The sequence below is a fragment of the Homalodisca vitripennis genome, chromosome 5 (genome assembly GCF_021130785.1).
Source record: "Homalodisca vitripennis isolate AUS2020 chromosome 5, UT_GWSS_2.1, whole genome shotgun sequence".
In the NCBI taxonomy this organism is placed as follows: Eukaryota; Metazoa; Arthropoda; class Insecta; order Hemiptera; family Cicadellidae; genus Homalodisca; species Homalodisca vitripennis.
Genome location: NC_060211.1, coordinates 80,367,866 through 80,392,293, shown reverse-complemented (window position 1 = coordinate 80,392,293; position 24,428 = coordinate 80,367,866). Strand labels below are relative to the sequence as shown.

The following is a 24,428-nucleotide window of genomic DNA, read 5'->3' as shown; positions in this document are numbered from 1 at the left end:
AACACATAAACACAGTATGACATAAAGGTAGCGAAAGAAAACACTGTCTAATTTTAAGTTCTGAAGCACACAATATATATAAATAATACCATGTGCTACTATACAATATATACAAAGTTAAAAAAAGTTGTTTCTTGATTGGTACTTACGATTTGACAGTTGAGCAAAAAGCTGAGTGTATAAGAATCAGCCAGCAGAATTTCTAACGGTTTAATAATGATGGTCATCGGATTATTTCCAAACTTTTCACTGGTGATAAGATGTATATACCATTTTATGGTGTTCTAATACTAGAAGAGTTGCCTATGGGTGTTTGAAGACAAGGCATCCCCCACAATGGTCATGAAACTACAATTCGTGAAGTAAGTAATGTATGCTTTTTCTTCAGGAAAGGGCTATTATGCTGGATGGACAATGGACTGTCACAGCAAGGTGGTATACTGATCAATGCTTACCAGAAGTTCTTCAGGATTTCAACATTAAGAGTGTAATTTTTCATCATGACATTGCCTCTTCTCACACTGCTGTAAAAACTTCAGGGTTTTTGGCCGAAAACTCATCAAAATGTTGGACACCCTTCTTATTTACCCCATTTGCTATGTGCGATTTCTGGTTATTCTTCAATCTGAAGAAACATTTGCGTGGTGATCATCACTTTACTTCGAAAGCCAAAATTGATGATGAGGTTCATAAATATTTTGATTACATTCCAAAAGTTGAGTAGCTGGGTGCTTTCAATCAGTGGAATATCTGACACATTGACGCTATAGGACATTATTGTAATCACACCTAACATTTGGTAAGTTAGCTCAAAAGTTCCTCATATATCTCAAAACTTTAAGAGCAACCTTAGTACTATTCCAGCTTTTCTATAGTTGGTACAATGTCTCATATCACAGTAAAGGTATTAAAAATATAAAATTTACCGAGAGAGGTATAGTTTAACAACTGCAGTGGATGCATGTTATTATTATTTCAGATGTTCTAAGGTCAGAACAATACCACCGTTCCACAATGATATAGTTAAGTTTCTAATAAAAAGTTCTATTATATTTTATAGGAGTTTTAATGTTCTTATTAAAAGGTATAATTGTTCAAATAAAAAAATAAGATACAAATAAGGAAATATTGAAAGAAAAGTTCCAATCACACTCAACATTCAAGGTTAGATAAAGAATGTTTGTAGTGTAAAACTGTAGTAGATAATAATTTTTACAAGTACGGCAGACATCACGTAGACAGACACTTCACTACCAAGGTTGACGAGTATATTCCGTCAACATCTCAAATTCTGGAAGTCGATATCAGAATACAATCTCAGAAAACAATCTATTGTTCTTAACTTTATTGTTATCAGTTGTCAACTTGAGATGCTGTTATTTTAAGGTGAATATGAACGAAGCAGGGTTGTAATATTGTAACAGATGAATAAAGTGTTGAATGAACTAATGGCAACAGAGGAACTATATGGTTTTACATGGAATATAAACTACAGGAATATCGGACTAGGCTATTTAGGTAGGCTGCTGATTGACAATACAGCTTCCACTGCCAAGTTCCATTCTTTCACAAGTGAACATAAACTATTCAACACAATCAACTTCATTCAACACTAAAAAGCAGACAATCCAAACATAAATGTCTAACTGCAGTCAACAGAATTAATTAAAGTTGTGATAGGTCCTGTCAGCAGTGTTACTAAGTCTGACGATCAAATTATGCTGTAAACAGACTTCCAGTGAGAATTCTATATGTTGTTCTGTGATAAAGATGTCCTAATCAATTTATAGACTTCTCATCAAGTCCATAAATCATAATTTAAGTTTTTACTTAATGATTTGAGGAGTTTTTCAACTGTGTCCATACAAATTTGAACATTCATTTATTGTTTGCTTTTGTATAATCTTAGGTTGTAGATCTTCCAGAACTGAACTCTTATAATTAGTAGATTTAATTTTGTTTTACTCCTCTCTAAAACTGCCTCTTTCAGATCATAGGCAATTTTGTATACAAGCACTTAGGGAAAGTTTCTACATAACTTCACTGAACATACTCTCCAGAGCCTAAAGCCACCCACATTTCAAAGTTTATGATATATATTAAACGCATCTTGTGGATGTGAGAACTGTTCCAAAAAATAAACCCCAAAAAGTTGAAACTTGTCTTATAAATATCTCAGCTAAATTCATTGGTCAGCTCGGTACACAGTTTCGTTTAAATATGGGAGCTGTTTAAGTTTTTGTTGATTCACAACTTATTTATTCATGAACTTAAGAGAAAAAAAATTAGTTCTGGAATGCTTTTACCATTTCCTAAACTTCTTGTAGTAAACAATTTTGCTTTAATCTTGAATGGTTTTCAAGATATCAATTACTTTACATGTATACCCCATAAGAAGTTTTTGACCACAAAGAACTGACAAAATAAACACTTATACAAAGTTCAAACGGTATAAAAATTGATGCTAAAAATGTCTCAGCCTTGTCCAGTGGCCAGCAGGTTGGAGCACCATTTCATTCCAATATGACAGCCGTCCAAACTGAATTTTGATTAGGGTATTTTGGCTGAGATTCTAAGGATCCAACCTTAAAAGTGCTTTTAAGAGAAAGGCAAACACTTTTTCATACGCTTTAACTCAAGAAGAAGTGTTCAATGATTTCACTTTAGCTAGGTAACAAGACTAAAACACAGAAGACTATCTGGGAATCTGATAAGTGTTGCGCAGGGAGACTTGTGAATCAAAACTATTTTCGTTATTTCTGACCTTATAAGACCAAGGAGCAACAAAACAGTTCAGTCACCATCTAGAGTCGTAAATTTTTTTAATAACCATTTCCCATGTACTTCTTCGGAGATAATTTCTTCACATTCCAACCCGTCATCTAACATTCAAGGTTATCAAATTCAACAGTACTGATATTATTGTATCAACTGTAATTTGATTTGTTGAAATTATTCCTTTTTGAGAAATTATGTAGTTGTTGGTTTATAAAGTGAGTTACTATAAATAAATATTATTCTCTCAGTTTTATAATTAATTATCTATTTTATTATTGAAAAAAAAAACTGTGCTGACAATCGGTTCTTTGTTTTTCCTCCTGTTTCTTCTTATGAAATAGAATAAGCGATTCTTTCTTTTAAAACAAGAATGTCCACTAGCAATGATGACATTTCCAGCTTTCTCCTTAAAAAAATATACTCAGCAATTATTGATCTATTTATTTGTTTGTTTAACACTTCAATTTTGTCAGATATTTACAAATCTGACATAGGTGGTTCCTATTTTTAAGAGGGGAGACAAAAGTAACGTTTTCAACTTGTAACTTGTTTCAAGCAATTCTTGATTTTCCTCAGTCATGACACAACAGATTGAGGTATGGGGAGAGCCTCAACATGTCTGTAAAGTGTTTTTGGTACAAAAAAAGGCTTTCCGATTCATTAAAGGGCTACCTCCATTACATTCACGCAGAGGGGTTTTTCGCTTTCTCAATACCAAACCTTTTTTTGGGGGGGGGGGGGTCAATATCCTTACCTTGCCCCAATTTTTCATATACAGGGTAATAATGTAGACCATTAATAACTTGAAGGATCTTCCATCAGTTAGTGAATGTCACAGATATCCAACAAGGCACGAATAATACTCTCTGAACGTGACATACATTCACAGCACCACTTTTTCATAATAATCTTGGGCAGAAATAAAAAAAGTGAAATAATAACTTAGGAGCTTTAAAGAAAAACTTAGAGCTTTCCTGGTTGAATGAAAAGTTTTACAGGAATTTCTGTCTTATTAGAATTGAAGATTAGATTGATAGGGTTGACTGTTGTCTATTATGTTTAAAAAAAAAAAAAAAAAAAATATATATATATATATATATATATTGACTATGTAATGATGCATCATGTATGTATTTGATCAGGAATAAACAATTTCTGTCCATGTCTATGAACCTAAAGGAAAAATAAGAAATGAGTTGGATTGCTTACAATATTTCTAAAGTAATTTTGTAACTAAAATGGTTGTTTATATCAAATGGTTTTTTATATATTGATTACATGTAAATCCCATAAGAAATAAATTATTAATATATGAATTGTCACAAAATCTACCCTGTTATTCCGACTGAGCTGGAAGAACTATTTGAATATAGAACTACTAATTTTTAAGTTCTTGCTGTACCTCTGTCAACATTATGAACACTTTTCTAAACTTAATATTTTCTTTTTATTGCAGTGGAACTATTAAATTATAGTCACAACAGTAAATTTAAAGCTGCCTAAATACTCATTTCAGTGTGCCAAACAGGTGAATTTAAATTTTAAAAGAATATAATCCCTTTTAATGTTTTTATATTAAGTTACATGAAGTTTGTTCAGAAAAGATTAATTTTAAATGATACCATACCACAAATTAACAGATTTAATCACTCACTAGTTAATAATTTTCAGAAACAACTAACTGAATGTGATTTTGCACAGATATTTGTGTTACCTCAGAGATGTTCAATAACCCTTTGTCTGATTTCAGGCCTAGCCCCACTGGTGTTAATGTGTCAATAGAAACTAAATCAGAAAATTACACAACCAAATACTCCAGTTTTCACATTTATGTTTTGATTCAAAAATCATAAGTTTTCAGTTTTTATCAAAATGTTAATATGCACATGTCATCTGTGGTGTTTCATAATGATTTAATTGATGTTGATCATTAATATTCATAGACATTAAAATTGAGCAGGGCTCATCATTTGAATGATGTCAGAAAAAAGTATTTTTCTAGAACATTTAAATACAAAATTTAGCAAACTTTTACTACCCAAGACTCTAAAATGTACACTTGTAAATGTCCATACTAGTATTAAAGTTACAAAATGTGTAGTAATAGTGTGATAGCTTGTAATTCACAAACAATTTAGAAAGTAAGATAATCCTATTTCCAATGATTATTTGTAATCCTAAAGAAAGCAATTAGGATTACTGAAAAACTTAGATACAAAAAACATCCTGAAATTGTAACTTTATCTTCCTCATGTTACCTGACGATTACATATATATCCTCATATTAATGTTAGACTAACAATGTTATTCCTGTTGTTTAAAAAAATATATTCATTTTCAAATAACTTATGATAACAATTAAGTTTACACAAATATAAAGTTTAGTCAATTAGATAAAAACGGAGAAACACCCAACTCCGTGTAAGAAGTTTCCTGATCATGTGAGAACAAAACTGTTACATAACCTCCCATTATAAATATTAAAGTTTATAACAAAGAATTATTTAAGCATCAATTAGGGTGCATTTTATTCTCACAGTGCTGAATGATCAAGGGTAATTCAAGAGCTTATAAAGCAGTCTTAATTCTGAAGCAGTAAATTTCTAATGGACGTAGCAGGGTTAACTTACTTCTTTTTAAGATGTTAAAAAGTTAACGGAGGCAATATTCTGAATAAATTAAAAGATAATTAGTTCTATTAACTTACAAAAATTACCAGTAGCAAAATGTTTTGATAGCCAAATCTAACGAAAATAAAGATTTGGCTTGAAATCAATTTTCAAAATTGTATATAAATAATAATATTATTTATACATTTCACTTTACTTTAAGAAAAGTATAACAAGTAATGTATAACCAGAAGTGGTGATTATTAAAACAATTTCATACGGCACCAGAAATAAAATAAGTCAATAAATAATATCTGGTTAATATTTCATTTGGTGATTCCAAAACTTAAACTATCGTTAGTAAAAAATATTTTTCTAATTTTATGGAATCAGTTTTAGAAGAAATTTATAATGTGGGCATAGTCAGAGTATCAAAATATATTGGAGTTATGTAAGAGCAAATAGAGCACATCAGACTAGTTTCCACTAATATATTTATTAATTTTTCTAATTATGTTAAGATAACGTATTACATTAAAAAGTGGTAACATTCCACTATTTCCATCTACTTCAGGCATTTGTTTCTGTTTAGCACATCACTATTTTTGCTAAGCTGAAATATTATAATTTTTTTAAATTTAATTGCAATAGATAAATTCATACTTACTGTATTTAAGGCATAGGATGGCATCTTGAAGGATTCCTTGGTATTAAAATTAAAAACATATAAATTCACTTCCTCAGGGTTACATTTTAGACCCTTTATTATTTATAATACACATTAATGACCTTTGCAGAGAAAGGCCAAGGTTGTGTAGTTGATGAAGACATAATTTTATATGCTGACAAAAGCTATTTCCAAAGCAAGTAGATTTTCTGAACTTGCTAACTCCAAATACCGTACTGTAATTATGGTTTTAAAATTCACCACTCATATAAACTTTGAAGACATATGTAGAAACCAAAATGACAACTTAAGGGCCCGACAAAATTGATCACATCAACAACAAATTTCTATGTTCCTGATTATAATGAAAACGTTTTTATGACTCTAATTAGACTAGAATTGGCACAAGTTTTATTAAAAATTTTGATTAGTTTTTTGGTAAAATAACAAAGTTATTGTTATCCAAAAATGAAAAAATGAGTTTTTCAATCAATTTTTTCATTTGACACGGGTTTTCTCATAATCTACTTAACTTATAATAGTTCTACGATCTATTTTATTCAATTTATCTATCTATTTTATTTATTACTTATATAAACTTTGAAGACATAAATTATGTAAAAACGAAAATTACAATATTAAGGGCCAGACAAAATTGATCACATCAACAACAAATTTGTATGTTCCTGATGATAATGACAAAATTGTATGGCTTTAACTTGACTAGAATTGCAAGCTGTATCTGGAAAATATAATAAATATAACTAATCAGTTTGTTTTAAAGTGTCAATTTAGAGGAATATAACTCACTATAGTATACAAACATAATAATAAAGGGGATATTGTATATGAAAACTACCACCTTGTTCCAGAGAGGGACAACATTTACATAGGTACGAAATATTTTATCAATCTGCCACCAGGACTTATACAGGGCAATTCACGAAGATATGCAGAAACTGTAGGAGCTCATTCTAGATGTAAAAATAATGAAATTAGTAAATATAAACACGGCTCCGGAAATGCTTTCTTAGCGAGTTACAACTAGTGAAATATTTCAACCGGATTAAGGTCACCATGTAAAATGAGGTCTTCCTGAAATTCTGGTATGGTACTCGTAGATTAAGGAGCAAATTAATTCGTGTCTTCTGGTTTTTGTCCTGATTAAATTAATAAAACAAGTCCCAGAACTGGAAGTTAAGTAGTTAATTAATAATTTTGTTATTTTACCAAGAAACAGATCAAAATGTTTACAGAATAAACATGTAGAACATTTTATTCTAAACAAAACAGTGTAAATAAAGTACTCAGAAAGCAAATAGATGTTTGATTAAATTAATTTTAACTGATTATAACTATACAACACGCCTTTTACATTTGACTAACAATAACTTTGTTAATTAACCAATGGAAAGATTAAATTTCTACTAAGATAAAATTAATTAATTCTTAAATAAAAATTTATTTCATAGAGTAGACTGATGTTAGCAGTGCATTTAGGTGCTGACATACTTGATTTAATTTGATTTAAAAACACAGAATAATGCAGGAAATTGTTATTTCATAAGTTGGCAATACAATAAGCAGATGTTCATCAATGATATGATTTGAATTGTAGAATTCAAATAATTTTTAGACCTAACAACTGTATATCAGTCCATCCAGTCAAAATAAATGGATCAGTCCTATACACTGGCCACTCAGATCACCAGATCACACGCTGTAGGAGTTTTGCTTTTGAGGATAGATGGAGAAAATTGATGAGGTTAAAGTTTATTCCCATGAGGCGCTACTTAGGCATATTAATGAAGCTTTTATGCGATTACAGGATAGCCCTATTGAACTACAAAAAGGAACAAGAGCCATCCTTAAACAAGCAGAAAAATGCATTGAAGTTAGAAGAAACACTATTGAAAATTTTCTGTAATTTGGTTGAATAATTTTAGATTAATTTTTACCGTTAATTTTACTTTGTACTATTATAAATCAAAATTCATTTAATCAAACATCTATTCACTTTCGGTGTACTTTATTTACACCGCTTTGTTCTGAATACAAGTTTGTACAAGTGTTATTACAAATCTTGATCTGTTTTTGTGTGTGAAATAACAAAGGTATTGTTGCCTAAAGATGAAAAAAAATGTATTTTTCACTCAATTGTTTGCATTTCACACAGATTTTCTCAAAAAGTACTAAACTAACAGTTCTTGGATCTGTTTTATTCAATTTATCTGGTCAAAACCCATAAGAATCAATTTAATTCACCCATTAAAACTACCTTACCAGAATTTCAGGAATTTCAGGGATTCGTGAGTCACTTTGTATCAGAATCTGTAGAAAACAGTAATAGTTTTCAGAAATCTTTTAATTTTAAAATGTATTTTATTAAATAACTTACTAATTCTAGAGTTAATAAAAAACTCTTCAGAATTAAGAAATTAAGAAATACAAGATTCTATTAAACAGGATTTTATCCACAATTATTCTTTTTTTAATATCTCAGAAAGAATACTTAACAATGAATTTATAAAAATATACACTATGCACTTGAACATAAATAAATATATATATATATATATATATATATATATATATATATATATATATATATATAGTGTTTTTTCCATTTTAGAGTATATCTATTTTAATTGTTTTTTAAGAATTATTGTAAACTTACCATTTGTTTTTGATGAATTCTGAGACTGATACATGTTGTAATAGTTAAACCTTTTGCAGTTTAGAAGGTGTAAGTAAATTTTTATGCTAGTAACAAGGTGTTATAAGGACCAATCTGTCCATCTCAACAGGTTACAACTGACATTGATTAAGTTAATGTGAGTGGTTACCGATTTGCACGTAGTCCAAGTATTTTTCAATGTTAAGCCTTTTTATGTTATCTCGTTACAAAAATGGTAGCAGTAGATAATTCTACTTCAAGACTGGTATCTGATGAAAACAAAAGTTTAAGTACTGTTTGTTTATTTTTAGTTGATAAAATCTCATCAAAAAAATTGTTTATTATTTTCTTGTCTGCACAGTTTTTTTTAATGAAGGAACCTTGATGTTTTAAGACACATAGGAGGATTATCTGTTATTTCATAATAAAACTAATACAAGGATCATAAAATATCTTATATACCTAAAATATATAAACTACTAGAACATGTGTAACTTTAGTTCTGGTGATGCAAAACACGTTCTGTGGGTGATCAAGACTTTACATATATATTTTATTTCTCAGAGATTAGAACTTATTAAATCATATATTATAGCTTTTAAGTGGAATTATTTTCTTTATTTTTTTACAATTTAATTGCTTTACTATTATTAATGCTATCATACTTACATATTAAATATTATATATATATATTTATAATTACATGGATAATTCCCCAGTTAAGAGCTTATAAATTCATAATTGCTGGTTCTCTTGACATTGTATATGTCTGGTACCCTCATGTGATAATGCTTCTTAGCTCCTAAGTACAGATCATAACACTTATTCTTAGTGCTTGGGTATTTGCTAGGTTTTCCTTATGATCACTACTAAGAACTTCACAATTCCATGAGTGTATCACGATTAAATGTTTAAATTGGTCTTGCTCTCATCATTTGGTTAAACTATCTTGAGTGGAAAATAGAAATTAAAAAAGGTTTCACAATCAAAAGAGGACATTAAACTTCTCAGGATTTCCATTACTTGGTATAGGAAGGTCCAATCCAATTTACCTCTGTCTTTGACTATTTTAGTACTATATATATATATATATATATATATATATATATATATATATATATATATATAATAATAATAATAGGTAAGGCTTGGACTATTTCATCCTTGATTAATCTTGAGATTTAATTAATTATATATATATATATATATATATATATATATATATCGCCTTAATCCCTTTCCAACCATTGCTCTAAAATACAGAAAATATTGCAATATTTAATTAATTTCATGTTTAACGTATTAAATGATTACCTTCATTAAATATTTCTCATTACTTTATTAAAGTTTGATTATTTCCCATCCTCTTTAGAAAATAATAACCCACTTAAATATTACAGTAACCATTATTATTGTTAGTTAAGAGGCATCAGCTATTTTGTCATGTTTGTTGCTCTCGGCTTGAGCAAGCATATCTTTAGAGTTATGCTCAAGTAAGCATAAGTATGCGCTGACAGATTTCGTTGAATTACGTACCATTGGAAATGTAATACAATTTTAAAAATAGTTGGTGTCTTGTAAATTTTGTATAACTATATTGTTACTGACTTTAAACAATTTAAACAGGTGCATTTTGTTAATATTAAAGCAAACCACACAATTATTTTCACGAGTATTCCTCTAAGTTACTAATACCTATGTGCAAAGTTTGGTATCTGTAGCTTTACTAGTTTTACAGATACTAGTTTTTTTATACAAAATACAAAAAAGCCGGCGAGTGGCTAAACGAAACACTTCTCAAGCCTATGTTTATAGGAAACCTTTTGTTAGAAATTCTCTTCAGTAGTATCATCCACAGAAATTTGTGACACCCTTTTCTAAACACCCTGTGTATTTTCCATTAACGCACAAATATTTTTTAAACTTTTATCTAATTAATTTTATTAAAATTTATCCCTTTCCTTTCACAACATATAGTGCAGTGAAAAATAAGTTATTAACATGCTATTCCCAGGTGAAAATAATCCAAAATTATAGAATAGGTGCCAAAAATGTGCGGCAAGTGGATTCTACCTTATAAATTGAAGATTTCTAAGATGGTCCTCACTTTAAAAAAGGTGAAAAGAAAGCAGCTACAGACCTATTTCCATTGTCCCTGTGATAACTAAGATCTTCGACATTGTTATCAAAGACCAGCTAAGATTGAGTATAATAATTTAATTATACTCTAATTAAAGTTTATAAAAGTGTTAATTTTTTGTACTTATGCTGTAAACTTAAAGATACCTCGATATAGCTTTATAAATATTCATTAAACAGTACTTCTTGAATATTTGTTCTGCCAAGCTATACAAAAACAAGTACATAAATTCAGTGTTTTCTTATGAAATTAAAGATTTAGCTGTCAAACAATAATTTTATAACTGTCAAATAATCTTATACAGTATTATACAAATATAGGCATCAGAATGATACTAATTATTTATTAGTAATAGTCTTACAACTTGATTACAAGACTAAAATATGCCCCTTTAAGGTTCTGTAATGATTGCTGACGCTGATTTAACATTTATTTATGTGTCTGACGATTTGCCTTAAATGTATGAAGCTATTCTGTGTATAAAGAAAATATGATCTGAGAAGAAAATTATTGTTCATATTTTTAACCCTTTAGATACCCTCCTATTTCCATCCCCCACATGAAATATGTCATGAAACTACAATTCGTGAAGTAAGTAATGTATGCTTTTTCTTCAGGAAAGGGCTATTATGCTGGATGGACAATGGACTGTCACAGCAAGGTGGTATACTGATCAATGCTTACCAGAAGTTCTTCAGGATTTCAACATTAAGAGTGTAATTTTTCATCATGACATTGCCTCTTCTCACACTGCTGTAAAAACTTCAGGGTTTTTGGCCGAAAACTCATCAAAATGTTGGACACCCTTCTTATTTACCCCATTTGCTATGTGCGATTTCTGGTTATTCTTCAATCTGAAGAAACATTTGCATGGTGATCATCACTTTACTTCGAAAGCCAAAATTGATGATGAGGTTCATAAATATTTTGATTACATTCCAAAAGTTGAGTAGCTGGGTGCTTTCAATCAGGGAAGATCTGAGACATTGACGCTATAGGAGATTATTTTGATCCCACCTAACATTTTGGTAAGTTAGCACAAAAGTTCTTCATATATCACAAAACTTTATCAGCAACCTTCATACTATTCCAGCTTTTCTATAGTTGGTACAATGTCTCATATCACAGTAAAGGTATTAAAAATATAAAATTTACTGAGAGATATATCATAGTTTAACAAATTGACTGTGGTGGATGCATGATATTATTATTTCAGCTTTTCTAAAGGTCAGAACAATACCACTGTTCCACAATGATGTTGTTAAGCTTCTAATAAAAAGTTCTATTACATTTGGAGAACTATTAAATATAAACTATTAAATATAGTTTGGCCAGTGCTTACCACAACTATAACAAAACTTGACAACAAAACTTGTACAGATGATTTTTTAGGGACACAGGTTCCACCCCCAGAGTTGCAACACAGAACTTAAACCTCTTCCAAAAAGTAAAACACAGACATAAAACTTTGTTAACAAATTCTACGTTCAGCATAGTCCACCAAAATGCTCAAACTGCAACAAATAAGTTAGATGAACTTTCTCTTCTATGTGAGGAACTAAAACAAGACATCTTCATAGTTTTCGGAACACGGATTTACAAACGAAACAATAAATTTTTTCAAAATTATTAACTTTGATCTGGCCCAATCCTTTCAGCGTCAATTTTATAAGGGAGGTGGAGTAGCAATTTTAGTTCGAGATCGAATCAAGTCTGAGCCACTGAGGTTTAATGTAGGAATTGAATTAGATTTTGAGATGGCTGGAGTTGAGGGTCTGCTTGAGTTCTCTCGGGAGAATTGCTGTAGTTGGTTTTGTACAGATCACCAAATGGCCAATTTGGTGTTTTTTTTTCGAGAGACTTGAGCGGCTTCTAAACTATCTCCTCAATAATTTTTTAAAATATTTTGTTATAATGGGGGATATCAATATTAATGTTTTTAAATATGAATGATAAGCAAACTCAACAGCTTAGAGACTTGCTCAAATCTTTTAGTCTTGGCTGGTCTGTGAACTCGCCAACTCGTGTGACAGCGACATCGAGCACTGCCATTGATAATGTCATAACAAACGTACTCAATAGTTTCTGTGTCAGTGCTGAAACACTGCTATATCCGACCATTACGCACAGGAGTGGTGATCCGTGGATGTTCAGTGAGCCAAGAATCCCACAACATTATTTTAAGGAGAAAATTTCCATCCACATAATATAAATCTTTTTAAATAAATGTCTGGCAGATGAAAATTGGATTTTTTTAGATTCTTTTACTTCTGCAGACACAATATTCGACTACCTTCAACAGTTGTTTCATGTTCCACTTAAATGTTTGCTGTCCCCTTAGGAAAATAAAAACAAAAGGTAAAGTTCAGAAGAATTCTTGGATAACACCTGGAATTCTGATTTCTAGAAATAAATTAAAATTCTATAATGAAATATTCAGGAACACTAATGATTATAGATTCAAATCCTTCTATAGAAATTACAAAAGAATTTATAAAAAAGTAATAACTGCTGCAAAATCATACGAAATAAACAATAAACTAAAACAGTCATCTAACTTTTCTAAGACAGCTTGGAACATTATAAAAAACTCAACAAATAAAGCATCTTCAAAAATCCATTCAGCTTGATGCTGATGGGATAAAATTAACCGATCCAAATGCAAATAGCTTTGGAATTTAATAAATTTTTTCTCCTCAGTGGCTGGTTCTCTCTTGATGCTGACCGTGAATTTGGAACTGGATACAGTCACCACACATACCCCTGCTTCATCTATGGTTCTGACTCCTGTGTGTGAGGACGAAGTGCGACGTATTGTAAGAAGTTTTTCAGCTAAAACTTCCAATGACATAAATGGCATATCAATGTGGCTTATAAAACAATGTTATCAGCACATATTAAGCCCATTGAACAAAAATCATAAATGTTTCTTTTGAAACTGGCACATTTCCCATCCGCACTCCAATTGGCAAAAAGTCGTACCTGTTTTCAAAAAAGGCGATCCAAAGTTAGCGGATAACTATCGACCAATTTCAATTTTACCTGTTTTTAGCAAAATTTTTGAAAAACTGTTCCAGGACCGACTTCTTAATTTTCTTGACAAACACAAAAATTTTGTCCTGATCTACAATTTGGTTTCAGACCAGGAAGATCAACTTTTGGAGCAATCACCCAACTTGTAGACTTTATTGTGGAGGGCTTTGAGACACACCAAAGAACGCTCAGTGTCTTTCTTGATCTCTCAAAAGCGTTTGATACTGTTAATCATGGTATATTGCTACACAAGCTGGAAGGCTGTGGTGTACGAGGGACAGCACACCAGTGGCTCCACTCATACTTGAGCAGTAGAAGTCAATGTGTTCAGGTCCAGAATGCAGTATCAAGTACTATTAGAATATACCAAGGAGTCCCACAGGGATCAATCTTGGGTCCTGTCCTTTTCTTGATTTATGTGAATAATATCCATGCGGTCAGCCTTATATGGGAAAATCATTCAATACGCAGATGACACGACTCTCTGTTTTCGGGCTGATTCTCTAACTACATTGGAGATTCAAACCTTCATTGATCTTAACTCCTGCATTCAAAATTTTCTGGTAAATAATCTCAAAACTAATCATGAAAAGACAAATTACATCAACTTCTGTTTTACGTGGGTTGAATACTTATGAAACCCCAACAGTAATGATGGATAACATTGTTTCTGGAAGAAACTGATTCTGCTAAATTTCTAGGAATACACCTAGATAAAGGGTTAACCTGGAAAGTTCACATTGAAAGTGTATGTGCTAAATTGGCAACTGGAATTTTTGTCCTTCGCAATTTATCAAAGTTTTGTACGTCTGATGTCTTAATGATGGCTTACTATGGATTAATATTTCCATACCTGTCGTACGGAATTTCTCTGTGGGGCAGTTGTGCCATATCAAACTTGGAAAGAGTATTCAGACTGCAGAAAAAAGCTGTTCGAATCATCGCAAAATTGAACAACAGAGAGTCATGTCGAAGTGCCTTCAGGGAGCTCAACTTGCTAACTCTACCCAGCTTGTATATTTTAGAGACTTCATTTTACTGTCGATTTCAGTGTATATTGACCGCAGGGCAGTGATATACACAAATACGAGACAAGAGCTCGGGGCGCTTTCGAGCCCGACAGCATAGAACAGCAGCATTTGAACGCCTCCCTTCTCAAGCTGGGATCAAATTCATTAACAATCTCCCTGAAACACTAAATTTAGAAACAAATCCAAAAAAATTTAAAACCAATTAAAACACTACCTGGTGTCTTGTGCTTTTTACTCAGTTGGCGAGTTTATGGAGCACACTTGGGATTGATATTCGCGGCAGTGTTGCAATCCTGGGGGTTGATCCCACGAATTATGAATTTTGTATGTGTATGAATGTGTGCCTGCGTGCAACTGTATGGAAAGTCGAGTGAATGGATTTAGTTTTTAAGATAAATACTGTAAAAAATTGGTATTATTGACTATTGCAATACAATGTAATATATATTGTCAACGCAATAAAATATATTCTATTCTATATTCTATTCTATTCTTAAAAAGGTATAATTGTTCAAATAAAGAAATAAGATACAAATAAGGAACTATTGAAAGAACAGTTCCAATCACACTCAACATTCAAGGTTAGATAAAGAATGTTTGTAGTGTAAAACTGTAGTAGATAATCATTTTTACAAGTACGGCAGACATCACGTAGACAGACACTTCACTACCAAGGTTGTAGAGTATACTCGTCAACATCTCACCACCTGGAAGTTGATATCATCATCATAATGTTTATTCCAAATATCAGAAAACAATCTATTATTCTTAATTGTCTTTTTATCAGTTGCCAACTTGAGATGCTGTTTTTTTTAGGTGAATATGAATGAAGCAGGGTTGTAATATTGTAACAGATGAATGAAGCGTTGAATGAACTAATGGCAACAGAGGAACTATATAGTTTTACATGGAATCTGAATTCTTTCACAAGTGAACATAAACTATTCAACACAATCAACTTCTGTCAACACTAAAAAGCAGACAATCCAAACATAAATGTCTAACTGCAGTCAACAGAATTAATTAAAGATGTGATAGGTCCTGTCAACAGTGTTACTAAGTCTGACCATCACATTATGCTGTAAACAGACTTCCAGTGAGACTTCTATACGTTGTTCTGTGCTAAAGATGTCTTAATCAATTTATAGACTTCTCATCAAGTCCATAAATCATAATTTTACTTTTTATTTAATGATTTGAGGAGTTTTTCAACTGTGTCCATACAAATTTGAACATTCATTTATTGTTTGCTTTTGTATAATCTTAGGTTGTAGATCTTCCAGAACTGAACTCCTATAATTAGTAGATTTAATTTTGTGTTGTGTAATAAAACTGCCTCTTTCAGATTATTGGCAGATTTTGTATACAAGCACTTAGGGAAAGTTTCTACATAACTTCACTGAACATGCTCCCTAGAGCCTAAAGCCACCCACATTTCAAAGTTTATTATATATATTAAACGCATCTTGTGGAAATAATAACTATCCCAAAAATAATCCCCAAACAAATTGAAAATTGGAACAAAAGTCTGTCTTATAAAATTAATATCTTAGCTAAATGGGTTGGTTTCGTTTCGTTCCAATATGGGGCCTATTTAAGTGTTTGTTAATTCACAACTTTTTTATTAATGAACCTAGAGAAAATAATAAAACGAGTTCTGGAATGCTTTAAACATTTCCTAAACTTCTTGTAGTAAACAATTTTGCTTTAATCTTGAATGGTTTTTAAGATATCAATTACTTTACATGTATACCCCATAAGAAGTTTTTGACCACAAAGAACTGACAAAATAAACACTTATACAAAGTTCAAACGGTATAAAAATTGATGCTAAAAATGTCTCAGCCTTGTCCAGTGGCCAGCAGGTTGGAGCACCATTTCATTCCAATATGACAGCCGTCCAAACTGAATTTTGATTAGGGTATTTTGGCTGAGATTCTAAGGATCCAACCTTAAAAGTGCTTTTAAGAGAAAGGCAAACACTTTTTCATACGCTTTAACTCAAGAAGAAGTGTTCAATGATTTCACTTTAGCTAGGTAACAAGACTAAAACACAGAAGACTATCTGGGAATCTGATAAGTGTTGCGCAGGGAGACTTGTGAATCAAAACTATTTTCGTTATTTCTGACCTTATAAGACCAAGGAGCAACAAAACAGTTCAGTCACCATCTAAAGTCGTAAATTTTTTTAATAACCATTTCCCATGTACTTCTTCGGAGATAATTTCTTCACATTCCAACCCGTCATCTAACATTCAAGGTTATCAAATTCAACAGTACTGATATTATTGTATCAACTGTAATTTGATTTGTTGAAATTATTCCTTTTTGAGAAATTATGTAGTTGTTGGTTTATAAAGTGAGTTACTATAAATAAATATTATTCTCTCAGTTTTATAATTAATTATCTATTTTATTATTGAAAAAAAAACCGTGCTGACAATCAGTTCTTTGTTTTTCCTCCTGTTTCTTCTTATGAAATAGAATAAGCGATTCTCTCTTTTAAAACAAGAAAGTCCACTAGCAATGATGACATTTCCAGCTTTCTCCTTAAAAAATATACTCAGCAATTATTGATCTATTTATTTGTTTGTTTAACTCTTCAATTTTGTCAGATATTTACAAATCTGACATAGGTGGTTCCTATTTTTAAGAGGGGAGACAAAAGTAACATTAACAATAATTGCCCTGTTGCTCTTCTATGTACACTGTCAAAAGTATAAGAGAAAGTTGTCTATGCTAAGGTATTAGCTCATTTGGACAAATATAACATCTTCATACAGAACCAATATGATTTAGAGCAAATCGATCAACCACTCAAGTAATCATGGATTTTGTAAAGGACATAGTATCAAATCTTCATCAGCATGGACCGGCCTTGAGAATATTTTGTGTTCTTACCAAAGCCTTTGACCGGGAATTACGATACATTTGTGAGAAGCTGGAAAAATGTGGTGTACAGGGAATTCCCCCTGCCTGGTTCAGATCATGTTTTACTAACCAGAAGCAATTTGAAGAAATTTCAGGAATCGAATCTGATTATGTAGAATTTAAGCTTGGAGTTCACCAGAGAATCATTCTGGAACCATTGCTCTTCATTGTTAGCATTTATGATCTTGCTGCTCATATTCCTTTAGCAATATCCATATTTTATGCAGTCGATGCAACTCTGCTGTTCGGAGGTCCTCAATCTGATTTCCAGAACAGAGTATCAACTCAGTTCAGAAATTTATAAGTTGGCTATCAGTCAACCATCTTATGTTGAACTCAAAAAAATCTGGTTTCAAGCAATTCTTGATTTTCCTTAGTCATGACAGCAGATTGAGGTGTGGGGTGAGCCTCAGCGTGTCTCCAATGTGTTGTTTGTACAAAAAAATGCTTTCCGAATCATTAAAGGGCTACCTACCTCCATTAAATTCACGCAGAGGGGTTTTGCGTTTTTTTAATATCCTTACCTTGCCCTAATTTTTCATCTGCAGGGTAAATAATGTGGACCATCAATAACCATCAGTTGGTGGATGTCACAGATATATAATAAAGCACACTAAAACACTCTGATCGTGACATACTTTCATAGGACCACTTTTCTTTTATAATCATCTTAGGTAGAAATTAAACAGTGAAATAATAACCTAGGAGTTTTAAGAAAAAACTTAGAGCTTTCCCAGTTGAAAAAAGTTATACAGTGTTCAAGAATTTCTGTTTATTAGAATTAAGGATTAGATCAATAAGGTTGACGGTTTTATATATATATATTTTTTTTAATAGTTATTATATTGACTATGAACTGATGACTGAGATATGCATCATGTATATGTATATGATTCAGATATAAACAATGTCTGTCTATGAACCTAAAGAAAAAATAAGGTATGTTTTGGAATGCTTATGACGCTTCCAAATATTTTTGTAACTAACAATGTTTGTGAATCTCAAATGGTTTTTGATGTATCAAATACATCTAAATCCCATAAGAAAAATTTATTAATATAGGAATTGTCAAAAAAATTTACCCTCTTCTTCCGACTGAGCTGGAAAGATTATTTTAAAATAGAACTATTATTTTTTTAAGTCACAGTTCTTGCTGTACCTCTGTCAACAGTTTGAACACTTTTATAAACCTGATATTTCTTTTGTATTGCAGTGGAGCTATTCAATTATAGTCACAACTATGTAATTCACAACTATGTAAATTTAAAGCTGTCTAAATACTCATTGAAGTGTGCCAAATGGTAAAATTTAATTTTAAAAGAATATAATCCCTTTTAATGTTTTTATATTAAGCTAGATGAGTTTGTTCAGAAAATATTAGTTTTAAATAAGACCATACCAAAAATTGACAAAATTAATCACTAGTCAAGAATTCTCAGAAACTACTTAATTGAATGTGATTTTGCACAGATATTTGTGTTACTTCAGAGATGTTCAATAATCTATTTCACGATCTGATTCCAGGTCAAGCCCCACTGGTGTTAATGTCTTAATAGAAACAAAAGGATCAGAAAATTACACAACCAAATAAAGCTTCAATTATTGGGGCATTTGTGATTAAATTAGCTATTTATAGGTTTAGGGTAATTTATCACGTTATAATCTCTTAGTTTATAAGTATATTAGTTAAGTAATTTTTATTATGCTATTCTGTGTATACAAAATGTATATTCTATGAATAAAGAGATTTTGAATTCAATTCATTCCAGTTTCCAGTTTCAATTCATTTGATTTTCAAAAATCAAAAGTTTTTAGTTTTTATCAAAATTTTAATCTGCACCTGTCATCTGTGATGTCACATAATGATTTAATTGATGTTGTTGATCATTTATATTCATAGACATTAAAATTGAGCTGGGCTCAGCATTTGAATGATGTCAGAAAAAAGAATTTCTTTAGAACATTTAAATATGAAATTTAGAAAAATTCTATTATTCCAAAACTCTTAAAATAAGATATTACATACCTGTATTGATGTTACAAAATCTGTAGTAATAGTGTGATAGCTTGTAATTTAAACACAATTTAAGTAAGATAATCCTTATTTTCAATGATTATTCTTAATCCTAAAGAAAGCAATTAGGACTACTGAAAAACTTAGTTATAGAAAACATCCTGAAATTGTAACTTTATCTTCTTCATATTACTTAGGATTACATAATATATTACTCTCATATTAATATTAATGACATTTCTCCTGTTATTTATTAAAATACACTACATTTTAAAAAACCTTATGAAAACAGTGAAGTTCACACAAATATAAAGTTTAGTCAATTACATAAAAACAGAAATACCCAACTCCTCGTAATAAGTTTCCTGATCATGTGAGAACAAAACTGTTACATAATCTTCCATTATAAATATTAAAGTTTATAACAACTAATTATTTAAGCATTAATTAGCCAACAACAGTGATTTGGCTTGAAATTAATTTTCAAAATTGTACATAAATAATAATGTTATTTATACATTTCACTTAACTTTAAGAAAAGTATAACAAGTAACAAACAACCAGAAGTGGTGATTATTAAAACAATTTCATACGGCACCAGAAATAAAATATGTCAATAAATAATATCTGGTTAACATTTCATTTGGTGATTCCAAAACTTAACTATCGTTAATAAAAAATATTTTTCTAATTTTATGGAATCAGTTTTAGGAGAAATTTATAATGTGGGCATAGTCAGAGTATCAAAATATATTGGAGTTATGTAAGGGCAAATAGAGCACATCAGACTAGTTTCCACTAATATATTTATTAATTTTTTAAAAGTGCTTTCAAATTATGTTAAGGTAACATATTCCATTAAAAAGTGGTAACATTCCACTATTTGCATCTAATTCAGGCATTTGTTTGTGTTTAGCACACTATTTTTGCTAAGCTGAAATATTAAAAATTTAAAAAATTTAATTGCAATGGATAAACTCATACTTACTGTAATTAAGGCAGAGGATGGAAATCTTGAAGGACTCCATGGTATTTAAATTAAAAACATATAGTTCACTACCTCAGGGTTACATTTTAGACCCTTTATTATTTATAATCCACATTACTGACCTTTTGAAGTGTACCTGATGAAGACATAATTGTATATGTTGACAAAACCTATTCCCAAAGCAAGTAGATTTTCTGAACTTGCTAACTCCAAATACTGTGATTATGGTTTTAAAATAATTGACTCATATAAACTTTGAAGACATATGTAGAAACTAAAATGACAACTTAAGGGCCAGACAAAATTGATCACATCAACAACAAATTTCTATGTTCCTGATAATAATGAAAAAGTTTTTGTGACTCTAACTAGTCTAGAATTGACACAAGTTTTATTAAACATTTTGATTAGTTTTTTGGTAAAATAACAAAGTTATTGTTATCCAAAGATGAAAAAATGAGTTTTTCACTCAAGTTTTTTTATTTGACACGGGTTTTCTCACAATCTACTTAACTTATAGTTCTACAATCTATTTTATTCAATTTATCACGTCAAAAACCATAAGAAACAATTTAATTCTCCCATTAATCTACCTTATCAGAATTTCAGGAAGACGTTATTATAAATGGTGAGCTGAAATCTAGGCAAAATCTTTCACTAGGCGTAACTCACTGACAAAGCATTTCCAGACCCATTTTATATTTACTTTTATCATTATTTTTACATGTAGAATGAGCTCCAACAGTTTCTGCATATATTCTGAGTCATTTGGAATCAGAATTTGGTGAAAACATTAACATTTGTCAGAAACCTTTGAATTTAAATTGTTTTTTATCAAAGAAAAAATACCTCTTAATTCTAGAATTAATCAAAACTCCTTAGAAATTAGAAATTCAGAAATGTAACATTCTATTAATCAGGATCTTATCCACAAGCACACTTTATTTTCGACAAGAACATGCTACTGTATTTGATCAAAACGTTTAAAAATTGTTGATCCATTTATATATCTAGGCCATTACCTTTAACAGCTTTATTTAACAACTTTTAGTATTAAAAATGTTATTGTTCTTTCAAGTTTTATACAACATCTCCGCATTTCCTAAATTTATCAAAAACAAAAACAAAGTGGTATAATAGACTGATAATTGACTTTGTTAGTAGAATTTTATAGTTTAATATAAATTTACATTTTTATATCTCAGAAAGAATACATCTTTACAATGAATTTATAAAAATATACACTATGCACCTAACAAAAATTAAAATAAATACATATATAACGGTTTTTTCAAATTTGGAGTACTGTATTTCTATTTCAATTTATTTTTAAAGAGAATTATTATAAACTTACCATTTAACTTTGATGAATTCTGAGACTGAAACATGTTGTAATAGTTAAACCTTTTGCAGTTGTGAAGGTGTAAGTAAGTTTTTATGCAAGTAACAAGGTGTTATCAGGACCAATCTTTCCACCTCACCAGCTTACAACTGGTATTAAGTTAATGTGAGTGGTTACCGCTTTGCACGTAGTCCAAGTCAAGTATTTTACAATGTTAAGCCTTTTTATGTTATCTTGTTACAAAAATGGTAGCAGTAGATAATTCTACTTCAAGACTGGTATCTGATGAAAACTAAAGTTTAAGTACTGTTTATGATAATGTGATAATGCTTCTACACAGTACAGATCATAACAACTTTTTGTAGCATTTGGGCATTTGTTAGGTTTTTCCTTATTATCACTACTAAGAACTATTTCACAATCTCATGATTAAATATTTGAATTGGTCTTGCTGTCATCATTTAATTTAACTGTCTAGAGTGGAAAATGGAAATAAAAAAAAAAATAGGACATTAAATTTAGTCTCAGGATTTCCATTATTTGGTATATGGTCCAATCCTTTTTTCCTCAGTCGTTTACTATATTATATATAATAGGTTAGGCTTGGACTATTTTATTCTTGATTAATCTTGAGGATTAACTCATTATGTATATCTTCTTAAACCCTTTCCAACCAGTGATATAAAATACATAAAATATTGCAATATTTCAGTAATTTCATGTTCAACTTGTAAAATAATTACCTTCATTAAATATTTCCCATTACTTTATTATAGTTTGATTATTTCCCGTCCTCTTTAGAAAATAACCAGCCACTTAAATATTACAGCAACCATTATTATTGTCAGTTAAGAGGCATCAGATATTTTTACATGTTTGTTGTTCCCAGCTTGAGCAAGCATATCTTTAAAGAGGTTATATTCACTTATGCGTTGACATATTTCATTGAATCAAGTACTACTGGAATTGTAATAAAATTTGAAAAATAGTAGGTATCTTGTACATTTTTTATAACTATACTGTTATTTACTTTAAACATTTTCAAAAGGTGCTATTTTGTTAATATTAAAGCAAACCACACAATTATTTTTGTGAGTATTCCTCTTAACTATTAATACCTATGTGCAAAGTTTGGTATATGTAGCTTTACAAGTTCTACAGATATTATACAAGGAACCACCAGGAGAGTGTAGTTGGCGGCGACCAATAGAATGGACTGGGCCTCTCGCGACGACGTTGCCACACAACTGCCACTGCCGCCCAGGCACGGCTGGCGCATTGTGGCTGAATAAAACCGCTGCACTGTCACAAATAACTAACAATGATACTGGAACATTTAAAACTTATCCAGTATAATTGAAAAACAAGTATTTAAAATGCGTTTGACAGTTTTGCTATATTATATTTAAATTACTTGTATAGTTTATTAATGTTATTACAAACTAACTATCGATTAAAAAACAAACTAAATCGTTCCTGTCAGTTAGTCAGATGTTAAAGGTACTTGCTTATTTCCAATACGCATACAACAATCTTTTCCAGTGATTTTTAAAACGCATTACTAAACACACACAAAAATTAATATACATGTTGCTTATATTGGACACTGGGCGATGGACGTGTTGCTTGATTAAAAATAATTTACAAAAAAATATAAACAATATAATCAATTTTAAAAATTATCGAAAGAATTATATTTTTAAATTATGGAAATAATCAAATTTTTCTACTAAATTACTTTTAGGGCCTACTATTTTAAAAATGAAATACGTTTAAAAACCATGATTGGACTTAATTAATATTTTACCTTTTGCACTTGTATATTATTTATTCGCTCTCAGGCCGGCAAATATCGTAGCCAAAACCTTCGGAGTCTTCTTTCATTTTCACTTTTCTACCTCACTGCTACTAGTGTCTCAGAATTGTCTGCTAAGTTTATAATTATTATGGCCTCTTACAACACTTGCTGCGGATTTACTTCCTTTTCAAAACCAGCTTGCTGCAAGGCTTCTGCATGACGAAACTCTTGATTTGCCACAGTCTTCTTTAGTCACTTTGTCCAGAGCATTCATGAACAAGCTTTGCTCAACGTCGGTTATTTTATATGTCTTATGTATTATGTGCTACCTCTCCCCTTCACTTGAGCCCAATACCATTTCAATTGGGATTGTACCTGGCAGTGATAAGGAGGGAGCCTGGACAACTGTATGGTTCCACA

The 24,428-nt window shown here is 30.6% G+C and overlaps 1 protein-coding gene across 3 annotated transcripts in view; it reads right to left on the bottom strand.

The window, feature by feature from the left end:
- The window catches only part of LOC124362429 (transmembrane ascorbate-dependent reductase CYB561-like), a 36,523-nt gene extending 13,140 nt beyond the window's left edge, over positions 1 to 23,383 (bottom strand). The window contains exon 1 of one of the 3 annotated variants that reach the window (XM_046816920.1): positions 22,223 to 23,383. In XM_046816920.1, the coding sequence (XP_046672876.1) occupies positions 22,223 to 22,256 (34 nt within the window). In that variant the 5' untranslated portion in view covers positions 22,257 to 23,383. Of the gene's footprint in view, positions 1 to 8,731; positions 9,039 to 22,222 lie in introns of those variants that run through there. The other 2 variants (XM_046816921.1, XM_046816919.1) reach the window with 2 other exon arrangements.
- Between the last annotated feature and the right edge of the window lie 1,045 nt (positions 23,384 to 24,428).